At 53.1% G+C, this 12,273-nt stretch overlaps 1 protein-coding gene across 6 annotated transcripts in view; it reads left to right on the forward strand.

Moving 5' to 3' along the window:
- ACACA (acetyl-CoA carboxylase alpha) overlaps nucleotides 1-12,273 on the forward strand; it is a 177,965-nt gene that overhangs the window by 159,880 nt on the left and 5,812 nt on the right. For all 6 annotated transcript variants that reach the window (XM_019545631.1, XM_019545635.1, XM_019545634.1 and 3 more), the window contains 2 exons: nucleotides 3,048-3,202; nucleotides 3,849-4,019. In XM_019545631.1, coding sequence (XP_019401176.1) covers nucleotides 3,048-3,202; nucleotides 3,849-4,019 — 326 coding nt within the window. The remainder of the gene's footprint in view (nucleotides 1-3,047; nucleotides 3,203-3,848; nucleotides 4,020-12,273) is intronic.

The following is a 12,273-nucleotide window of genomic DNA, read 5'->3' on the forward strand; positions in this document are numbered from 1 at the left end:
TAGTCTCCAGCCCTGGGGGCGGCTCGTGTCCTGCAGCCTCTGCCACCACGCAGGGGTCACAGTCTCCCGTCTAACAATGTTTTTGCTTTTTTTAAAATGCTACGCATCTGACCTTCCTCTGTTGGCTGTGCCCAGTGCATCATATGAAGGGCATCTTGTCCCAGGAGGTTCATCCTGTATCATTCTCTCCTCCCCTGACCCCTTGGAATCACCTTTAGGGCTTGAGCTTAGTGGGGCTTTTGGTTAAAACCTTTACTTTGTTGGCAAGAGCGTTGCTGTGTAGACAAGAGCTTTGTGACCATCACTGCCTGCTCCACCAAGAGCCATTGTGTTCTAAGGGTGGGCATTTAAATACAGCAGTATCATAATGCTGCTGCCTTCGTTTATGCATCTGCTGGGATATATCCCTGTGCATGGAAGCATCTTAATGCTCTTAGGACTGCAAAGTTAACTCTGTGATTGAATAGCTGAGATGATCCACTGATTCTCTGGAGCAAGAGAATCACTTGTCTCTGGTTTTTAATCGCCCTCCTGGCCAGGTTATGGTTCTCCGATGGAGGCTCCTTTCTCTAGGAAATAAATAAATAAACCCCAGGCTTGCTGCAAAACCCCGAGGCCTCGAGATCTGGCTCGAAAAGAAAGAAAACCATTCCAAGATATTTAATTGTACAGGGAGCTTACAGGATTGATCGAGAGCTTAGCTTTTTACAATAGTCCAGTGAATAAGAAATGCTTCTGACAAACGATCAATGATAGGATAATCACTCTTTATCCCCCCCCTCCTCCTCATTGTTACCTTCTTTCTTTCAGGAGAGCAGGGTTCAGAAGTCAAAAATCTTTATAGACGCTGCTTTTAAATTAAGCAGAAAATAGACATTGACATATTTGTTAATCTCACCTAAATCATTACTGGGCCTAGCTGGTTTGCTGTACAACAAGAGAGTGGCACAGAGGCTCAAATGCATGAGTGTTGCTGGCTTAAGTGCAGGTACTGCCATGAAAACCTGGGTTGGAGGTTGGGGCACAGAAATTACTATTTTTTTTTAAATCCTGAAGCCATAAAACACAGATCGTCTTAACTGAAGCAGCACTACTAGCACCTGACAGCACGGAAAACACTTGCATCAGGGGCCACCTAAAAAAGTGGTCTCTCAGCTGAAAAGGGATCTCTCCCTGTGGAGCAACTGCTGAAACTGTATCCTGAGCAGTCTGCGTGTGCCTGCCTGCCTGTATGTGTCAGCATACATGTGTTTGTATGCCTGTGTGCATGTGGGTGGTTGCAGGTGTGTGAGATGGAGCCCAATGATGGTCTGATGGGGAAACTTCTACAGAAGGTGCTGACTTCCCGTACGTAGTGAGGACTGTCCGGCCACTGAACTCTCTATGGGCCTGATCCAAAGCTAGTTGTAACCTTGCAGTCGGGTCCGCTTGCTGCTGTCTGCAGTGCTGATGATAACCAAGCTGTGCTCACGCCTGCTCTCCAGCTCCTTGATGCACTTCCAGACCGACCATCTTTGAAACTGGTCTTTGAAAGTGGAGGAATAGATAGGGCACAACATGAGGAGGAAGTGTGGTGATCCGTCCTCTTCTTTCTCTCCAGCCCAACAGCCCCTTACAATGCCAAACCCAACACTAGATGATCACGTTTCATTACATTTAATCTCACTGACGTCACTTCACAAACCGTAAGGACTGAAGGAAGCTACAGTGGTGGTGCTTATAGCAAGCACAGCACTGTAACGGCCAGATTCAAGGTACAAGTCACTAGCAAGGGAAGGGGTGTTGCCCACTGGCCAGGAAAAGGGGACTGAGAGTCAAGTCTTCTGCCTTTTACTCCAGGCTCTGCTGATGATGACCTCTGTTATTCACTCACCTCTTTGTGCCTGGATTTGTTATTGGCACACTGAGAACATAATTGCATGTGTCTCTCTCTCTCAGGGTGGTGCAAGGTTGCATTGATGTTTATCCCGTGGGACAGGAGGTGCTGTGTTGTACAGGAGTGTTGGCATTCGCCCGGTGCATTGAGGGAGACCTGGTTGCCATTTGACTTCTCAGTAGCAGTAACCATGACATTGCACCAGGCTTGCTCTGGCCCTGCTGGGGGTGCGAGCATAAGAACTGCCACATTTTGGTCGAGCGCTGAGTGCTATGTGACTGGGCTCCCGGTAGAGATGGCTCTGCACCATGGCTTGGTGCACACAGGGTTAAAAGGCAACTTATATGGAGCTGCTTGTGCCAAGGCTGTGTTCACCTCACTGCCTGAGTGGCAGCTGGTTCAGGAGCTCAGGCATGGGGGACTTGGTTGCTTTCAAGAGTGATTTTTTTAACAGGCCCTTCTCAGGAAAGGCTCCTGAACTCTCATGCATGAGTTTACATAAATCCCATTGCTCCATTACTGGACATTACTGAACTGCTGCTCTTGTGGTGAGCTTCCTCCTGGGCAGGGATCGTAGTCATGCTGTGTGGCAGAAGCACTAGCAAAGCTGTGCTGCCCAGAGGCAGTCCCAGGGGCTGCTGAGCCACAGATGCAATGGGGAAGGTTAAGGAAATTGCCTGGGCTTGGGACTTTGTCATTTTGAGAGGCTGCCACCTCTGTGAGAGTTTGTGGGGAAGGGAGCTGAATACACGGGTGATGATGATCTGAATTTTCACTTTGTAAATGTCATCTAATGCATCCTGAGCAGCTGGGCAATGCAGCATTATCCTCATTTCGCAGGTGGGAAAACTGAGGCCCACAGAAGTGAAGTGATGTAGCTGAGCCCAGCTCCACACAGATCTGGGACTAGAGCCCCAGACCTCCCAATTCCCAGCTCCTCCAGACCTTGGGGTGGCTACAGAAGACAGTGAGAAGTTGGAAGCAGCAGGGGAAGGGAGCTGGGATAGAAGACAAAGCAGAACAGCCAAGGGTGGGGCTGTGAGCTGGGAAGTTCCAGGTCATCTAAAGACCTGGGTGAACTAAAAATGTTTCCTTGGAGAGCAGCACTCGCTGTTTGTGCGCATCTCTGGTTTGACCCCACTGGGTTTCTACCAAGCCTTTCCGATTCCAGGCACCCCGGAGCTCAGCCCGGCTGAGCGGAAGGAGCTGGAGACGAAGCTGAAGGAGCGGGAGGAATTCCTGACCCCCATCTATCACCAGGTGGCTGTGCAGTTTGCTGACCTGCATGACACGCCAGGCCGCATGCAGGAGAAAGCCGTCATCACCGTGAGTAGACTGGCTCCTTGTCCTTGGACACTGTCACCCGGTTGTACACTTTGTGCAACAAAGGGAATCAGCTCAGGCTGAGAGAGACAAGTGCAGCCATGGCTTGAAGTCCTCTGAGCCCTAAGTAGGCACTGACAGGAAGCAGCCTTGAGGCAGCCTGCACCCCGGGGTCTCGAGTAGGCCCGTCCCCAGGGCAGCCTGATAGCTCACTTGGCTGTCATGCAGTGCGTGGAGCTGCGTTCCCAGTCCATGGGTCAGCAGCATTTCCCTAGACCAGGCAGCCCTGTGGTTTGCGGCTGTGAGCCCCCCAGCCAGTTCCTGTTCCAGGGAACTCACCTGTAGCTTCCTTTTCCAGGCAAATTCTGCATTTGGGGGCAGGTATAAAGATACTAATGGGAGGTGCTGTCTGCTTGTGGCCAGAGCTGCTTTAGCAGCTACTGCAGTAGAGGGGCTGTTGGGGAAACTCCAGGCCTGTTAGCCGAGTGCCAGCCCTGGCTGAGGCGCGCAGCCTGACCTGTGCTGGCGGGGCAAGAGAAGAAGCACTCGAGTGGAGGGAGGGATCTTGTCTTGCCCAGTGGGACCTGGGTATGGTGCTGGCTCTGCCCCCTCACCCATGTACCCCCCTTCCCACATGTGCCTTGCTCAGGACATTCTGGAGTGGAAAACCTCCCGGACTTTCTTCTACTGGAGGTTGCGGCGCCTGCTGCTGGAAGACGTGGTCAAGAAAAAGATCCACGATGCCAACCCTGAGCTGACGGACGGGCAGATCCAGGCCATGCTGAGGCGCTGGTTTGTGGAAGTCGAGGGGACAGTCAAGGTAAGGGCAGAGTCATTGTTGTAGGGCTGCTCCCCTTCCTGGGTGTGACGCGGCTCGTTCCAGGTTCGAATCCAGATCCCCTTTGGCATCGACTCTGCGGACCTGAGGCTAGGGGAGACGAGGCCAAAGGCATTGCAGATGCTTCCTAAAAGGTGGCTGGCCCAGGACTGGTACAGGGACAGCCCAAGGTGGTTGTGCAGGGATAAAGGGTTGAGGGAAAGGCTGGGGCTGTGGGTGCCAAAGAGTTTCATAGCTGGCCACTGTTTCAAAGAACCTCTCGCTAGCTGCCCATGCTGTTGCCTTCCTTTGCCATCTTGTAAGGGCTTTGCCAGCTCTTTCATCCCTTACACTGCTGAGGTTAAAGCTAGGAAGTACTCCGGACAAAGGAATTGCTCAAGCAGGGTTGCTTTTCTCATCAGGTTTGTGCATAGCAATGGGCAAAAGTAGCAGCACCCGCACAGCAATAAAGGGCAGCGTGTTTGTGAAATTAGCCTAGTCTGCACAGCACGGGAGGTGCCAGTTTGACTGGCATCTGTCCGTTGGTTGTAACTGAGTGCAGATCCAGGATGTGTTCGGCTTGCATGGCCTCGGGCAGAAGTTCATGTGGAAGGTGGCACTAGAAGTTCTGCTGAAGGACATGGAGCTGTAGCAGTTGTGGGCTGGCTCAGGCAAATGTGTGCTGCCCCGAGGAAGTCGTAGGGAACAAGGAGGGGCTGTGCTGGGTGGGGAACGGGCAGAGAAACTGCCCCCACATAGCTGAGATTTGTCAAGTGCTTGAACTTCGGTTGAAGTGCAGAAGAAATGCCATGTTTGTCACCACAGCTGGTGTGAGCCACCTCCTTAGCAGCAGGCTTCGCGCAGGCCATGGACTGAGTGAGTCCTGGAAACGCAATCCCTTTTTATCCTGGGAGGTGGGGGCGGCCTCTCCAGCTCAGTGCTGGGAATGAACACGGAGAAAGCTGCGCGCTGCGCCGTGCCCAGAGATCCGCGAGGGGTGGCGGTCCCCAGACCCCTTCCAGGAGCAAGAAGCTCACCTTAGAACGCCGAGGGGAGGGCAACCCGGTGATACGGAGACAGCAAAGGGAAAAGGGATCTGTATATAAAACCCCGTTTCCCTGGTGGGGGGGAGGTGTATACTTATATGTATGTGTGTACACACAAACTGCGTATATAGACACGTTATATATACACACAAATGTGTGTACATACACGTACACACACATACATACCCCTATAACAAGAAAAAGCGAGTTTATCTATATTAGGTATGGGTAAAAATATATAGGTTTTATATGTCTCTTTTCCCTATGTTGTTTATATGTATATATAAAATCATCCCCTTTGTCCTCACAGACTAAATGCATATAGATATATAGTATACGTGTGTGTATAAAATCCTTTTCCCAGTTATAAATATATTTGTAATTCCCTTTGCCCCTACTGCCTAAAAAGCCCTTTTTCCTCTTATGCACACATTTGTGTGTGTGTGTGTGTGTGTATAAAAATAAAAGTGTGTGTGTGTGTATTATAATACTAGTAAATTGCCCATCAAGAATGAAGGGCAGGCAGCAGGGCCAGCGTGCTGCCACTACTTCGTGCCCACCCACATGCAAACCCACCCCCACCTTTTGTCCAGCCCTGTACCGCTCCCCTGACACACCCAGCCACACATCGTGCACACACCCAGCCACATGCCATGCACACACGTGCCACCCTCCACACACCTAACCAATTGCCACATGCCCCTCACGCACACACCACACACCCAGCCATGTGCCACACCCAGCCAATTGCCACATGCCCCCCCACACACCCACCCAGCCACATGCCACGCATACATACACAACCATACACCTAGGCCCATGCCACACATGCACCCAGCCACATACTGCACACCCAGCCACATGCCACTCCCACACACAGTACCACTCACACACCAGTACCACAGCCATGCTACATACACGCCGCCACACACAGCCATGTGCCACATGCCACACACAGCCACACAGTACACGCACCCAGCCACATGCCACACCAAGCCACACACCATGCGCACACGCCAGACACCCAGCCAATTGCCACATCCTCTACACACCCCCACCCAGCCATATACACACAGACAGCCACATGCACCCAGCCACGTGCCAGAGATGCACCCAGCCACGTGCCAGACACACAACCACACGATACTCCCACACTCAGCGCTAGACATGGCACACACAGCCACACATGCAACCAGCCACACACCACACACCCCCGAAGCCACAAGCCACATCTACCTACTCAGTAACATTCCACACGCAACCAGCCACATGCCACACACGACCACCCATCCACACACACACAGCCAATTGCCAGATGCCCCACATAACACCCAGCCACATGCCATACCGCCACACCTAGCCACATGCCACACACAACCAGGCACGTGCCACACTGTGTCACACACCTCACCCTACGCATACAGAGCTACATGCCACATACGTGCCACATGTACCTGGCCACATGTCACTCAAACACACAGTCACACACCGTACAAGCAGTCACATGCCATACATGCAGCTACATGCCATACACCACACCCAGCCACTTGGATGCACACGTCACACACCCTCCACACACAGCCAGCCACATGCCCCACACCACACCCAGCCACGTTATGCCACAGCCACCCAACCACATGTCTAGCCACATGGCGCGCGCGCGCGCACACACACACACACACACACACACACACACACACAGAGCCAGCCATGTGCCACACACACAGCCACATGCCCCACACACCCATGTGCCACATACACACACCCACACACAGCACACACACTTGTCCAGCCACGTGCTACACAGCCACATGCATACACATCCAGCTACGTGCCCCACACACCCACGTGCCCAGCCACACAAACACACCCAGGTATGCTCCACACATCCACCCAGCCATGTACCATATGCCACACACACACACCCAGCCACATGCCACATGTACCCAGCCACATGCCACAGAGACATCTCATCTCACCATGTGTGGCACACTGCACACCCAGCCACATGCAGCCAGCTGCTACACACCCACCCAGACTCCACACATGCCACACGCCCTTCATACACACTCAGCCACACACCACATGGCACATACACACACCCGGCCACATGCCACACATGCATACCCACGTTCCACATGCCCCACACACCCAGCCACGTGCCACACTCACAGCCACACACCCAAGCCACATCACATGCCAAACACACCCAGCCACACGCTGCAGACACACCTAGCCACATCCAGCCATATGCCACATATGCACCCTGCCACACCCACACACCCAGCCATGTGCCCCACCAGCTACAAGTCGCACACCCACACCCAGCCACGTGCCACGGACACACCCCACATCCACATCTAGCCACATGCCCAGCCACATGTCCAACTACATGCCACACACCCGAACCACATGCCCAGCCACGTGCCACACATGCCAAGCCACATGCTACACACCCCCAGCAACGTGCCAGATGCCAGCCACACCCAGCCACATACCACACAAACCCACATGCCCAGCCACACATGCCACACACTCACCCAGGCACACGCCACATGCCACACACACGCACCCAGCCACATGCCCACACACAGCTGTACCCACCTAGCCATGTGCCTCACATACCCATGTGACACATGCCCAGCCACGTCTCCACACACGCAGCCACGTTGCACATACCCAGCTATGTGCCACACCACACACACCCAGCCACATGCTCCACACCCACATGCCACACACCCAGCCACACGTGCTACACATGCTGCACACAGCCAGCCACGTGCCTCACATGCCCCCACACACCCAGCCAGATGCCACACACACAACCATTTGCCACACACCACACACGCCCAGCCACATACTCCACACACCCAGGCACACATGCCTAGATGCGTGCCACACAGAGTACACATGCTCCACACCCCTCATGCCACACTCAGCCACACATCCACCCAGACATGTCACATGCCACACACCCAGCCACATGCCGCACACCACAAACACCCAGCCACATGCCTCCCTCACACAGCACCACTCAGCCGCACACACGCCCCACACACTTACCTTGCTGCCTGGCCCACTCAGCAGTGGGACTCACATGGCACTGCTGTCAAAGCAGCTGCAGCGAGGCGGGGAGTAGAGGTGGAGCTGAGTCCGCAGCTGCAGCCGCCCCTGCCCCATGCACAGACGAGGGGCCACATCCCCCTCAGCTCCCTGGCGCTACACGTCTGGAGGAGCCGCTGGGCTCTGAGAGTGCCATGGCCCGGCCCGGCTAGGGCCACGTTCACCATGACTGGGCCCTCAGCCAGGCCAGGTCGTGGGGCAATGAGAGCCCAGTAGCTCATGCAGGGGCGCAGCATCGGGGAGCCAAAGGGGCAGCATGGGCCCTCCCTTGCCCAGCTCCCCTGCAGTGTGTGCAGCAGCAGGAGCTGCCCAGCCACACCCCTGGAGGAGCAGCTGGGCTCCCATGGCCCCGGGACTCGGCCCAGCCTCAGCCCCAGTCCCTTGTGTCCCGTCCAGTGGCAGACCACTGACCCCCCCCCCACCCACCTCCCTTTCCTGCTTCCCTCTCTGCTGGCTGTTTGGGGTGGGGGGACCATGTCTGCCTGCTCCCTTGAATCCCAGTGCAAAGCTGTGCCCGAGGCCGCCTGGGCCAGCCCACCCTCTTGGCAGTGTATGCACAGTTGGCCCAGAGCGTTATGGACAGACAGAGACAGGCTAATGCTTTTATTATATTAGAATACTAATAATCTTGTTTGCCCCCAGTGACTAAATACATACATATGAATATTCATATAAAAATCCCTTTTCACTCTTAATAATCCCCTTTGCCCCTACTGTCTAAATACAGGTCATGGAAAGCTCTTTACCTTCATCTCTGGGGTCAGAGGGGGAAAGAAGATGGAAATGATGGTTCTGTTTTAATGGTTTGCACTGTTGCAGCAATGCAGACCGTTCCGAAAGTCCCTCGCTTTCTTTCTAGTTAATGCTGTTCAGAACCTGTGCATATAAGTGACTTTCTTTTTGTGCACTTTGGGGGTGAGGAGTGCAGCGCTGGGGGAATCGAGCCTTCAGACATCTGTTCCCCCTGAGCAGCGAGGAACCTGGGTGTGCCCTGGCGGTTTTGCTTTCGAGAGTGGAAGCCCTTATCAGTAGTTTGCCCATTGCTGTGCAGGACTTTCCCAGCACCCCTTACCAATGCAGAAATGCTCACACGCGTTCCCTTTTTCTCTGGAAAAGCAGTTTTCCCTCCCACACTCAGGCAGTGTCATTGTTGCCTCTCTTCTTCCCCCTCCCCCCAAAAAGCAAAGGAAATGCCAGCGGCATTTGAGACATAGCGACAGTATAAGTGAGTGATGTAATTCTTTTGTTTCCCTTGGAGAAGTCACTTATCTTGAGTTATGGGATTGTATTTGATACTGCTGGAGCTGCCGGCTTGCAGACAGTGCAGAGTTATTGTCTGCTGTTTGGATGTGGAGATTTAGGAAGGGGCTGGAAATAAGTAGTCAGTGCTGTAACTTCAAAACATGGGGAGAGCTGAAACAATTAGAGGGGCCTGTGCTGCACTCAGAAAACCTTTCTGCTTCCTGCATTAGGTTGTGTGAGAGGTGCTTGAAACACATCCGCCCTGGCCCAGCCCACCGACGGAGCCAAGAGGTGGCCCTGGACAGCAGAGCTAGGTTTTGCTTGCAATAAAACTGCCCAGCTAAAAGCCCAAGAGGTGCCCGTGAGTGGATGACATGAAGCCCTCAAGGCTGCATGGGAAAGCTCTGGTGGAGCCAGGAACCAAACCCAGGTCTTCTGAGCTCCTCCCGACCAACTCCATGAACCTCATTGATGAGATGCGGTTGGACTGGAGACTGTCCAAGCCTGTTACATGGCTGTAAAACCTCTCTGATGGTTTTTAATAATTGTTGTTTTGGTGGTTTTGAGGCAGATCTTACTAAATCTTGAGCAGTGACAGCACTCACTGGCTACGCGGCATCATTCATCTAGCTTGCTGCCCAAAGGCCGCAGGCGGAGAAGGATAATCGGGTAGACACGGCCCTGTCATGCTTAAACGCTGGAGCGCAGCACCCCAACCCAGTGGTAGTATCTGAGCACTCCAACCGGTTGTGTGGCATGCGGTGTTTGGCACTGACAAGAGCGCTAAGGAAGAGCACTTCTGGGCACACACGACAGTCCCCCAAGGCCCCTTCTGAACCTCCGGGATACAGAAGCTAAATGTAGGTTTGTTTCGCATTGAATCGTGGTCTTAAACCGTGCACTAAGCCAGAGGCATTGGGATGGCGCCAGCCATGTGGGGTGCTTGGCATTTTGCAGGCATGCAGTGTACCAGGATGACACCCATCTCCAGCTTAGGTCATCTTTCCACTCACAGACCAGGCAAGCAGGGCAGTCGTGTGTCCGGCTCGCTCTCCTGCTGGGCCCCCTGAGCAGGCAGCCAAAGACGAGAGAGAGCGGTGAGCACAGTGACCGTGTCGCGTTTTGGGTCTGAACATCTGCATTAAACCACCCACCAGGTGTTGGTGCATCATCATGATTGCTGTTCCTTCGTGCAGAACTTGGCACTGAATTCCCCCTGCCCGGGTCCGTGTGGTTTCCAGCAGTTGAGCTGGTGCCGTCTTTCATCTGATCATTTTGTTGTCAGTTTCTGTGGTTTCTTTTCTTTCCCTTTTTTAAATTGTGCTTGAAGTGGGAAGCTGGCGATCTTTGAAGCACAAGCTCTGAAGCTGCCGGTAGGGTGGTTTTGTTACAACCCTCCGATTTGTGTTCTTTATTTTATTTTTAAAATCTCCAGCACTGGGGCTGTGGAAGGGGAGGAGGCGGGGGAGAGCGTTCTCTGGAGGGCAGCAGGCTTTCCAAGGTAGTGTCTGAGCATCTTTAAAAGTGGGCATCTCGTTAGCTAATACATTACACCAATCAGGGAGAGTTATCTTAAGCCACAATTAATCTGCTCCCTGGCATATGTTGATAGGGAAGCATCATGCTGTTTCTTAATTAAAAGCAAACGGATTAAAAATGATTAATAAGAGTATTAAATATTCTCCTAAACTAAAAGCTTTGGGATTCTCGGGTAAATCGAGCTTTACGCAGCTCTGCAAACTGGAAGGCATTTACTGGGCTTTTTTTTTCTTGTTCCCCTTTACTGAAATCTTCATAAGTGCCCTCTTTTGTATGCAGGGGGGCACTTCTGTCTAGTCTAGGGGCAGAGGCAGGGAGCAGTAACTAGGGAGTTTGAAAATAACAATAGTAATAATAAGGAAAATCACAAAGTCTAAGCGCGGTCCCTGTTGGCAGACAACTGGAGAGCTAGATTGCCCTGTATATTTGTGTAAAAGCCCTGAGCTCAGCCAGGTACCGAGCCTGGTAAAGCTTTTCATAATTCAAAGTCTGTCCCACTTTCTAGTTAGTAACTTGCTTCCTTTCCCCTTCGCCCAGCCCAGCTCCCTTACTGCGGGCTGTCTGTGGGCACTGCGAGACTCTGGCTTCCTGTTGGTGGGTTGCATGTGGAAACTGGACTGCATCCAAGTGACATTGTCGACCACCAGTGGTTTGTGGGAGTTGGGTGGCGTTGGGTGTTGTGGGGGCAGTTACTTTTGTGAGCACAGGGAAGGAGCATCTGCTGTGGGTCACGGGGGAGGAAAGACTCCCAGCGAGTTCCTTGGGTTGTGGCAACCGACATGGGGGTCAGGCTCAGATGTGCGGTTCGTCCGGTGCGAACAGGCAAGGAAGCGGTTTTCTGCCAAGAGTAAACTGCATGTGGCAGAAGACTCCGAGTGAGAATGGGCCAGGTTTCAAATCCCAACTGGCCTGAGTGGTAGGGAATGGAGGGCAAGCCCTCTGGGGTCTCAGACTTTGCTGCCCCTAGTGCTGCTGCTCCAAGGAGCTCCAGGCAGGTCTGACCGTATCCACCAGTCCAGCACACCGGGGAGCACGCAAGACTTCCCTTTAGGCAACGACACGTACATGTACAACACTTCTTCCCAGCTCCTTGAGTCAAGCAAGCAGGAATTGAAAGGCCTTTTGGTGCCAGTTTTATATGTCTTGGGACAGATTTATCCATGAGCATCCCAGCAGTTCTGGGCTGACAGGGCTGTTGATCTTGATGGCAGTTAGCTGGTTGCATGCAGGCTGCATTCAAGTGAGAGGCAGGGCTGTTTCCAACCCCATGGCCACAGAGGGTTTTTTAATGCACCCACCTATTAAAT

This window comes from Crocodylus porosus, unplaced genomic scaffold (genome assembly GCF_001723895.1).
Source record: "Crocodylus porosus isolate Cpor-Errol unplaced genomic scaffold, CroPor_comp1, whole genome shotgun sequence".
Classification (NCBI taxonomy): Eukaryota; Metazoa; Chordata; order Crocodylia; family Crocodylidae; genus Crocodylus; species Crocodylus porosus.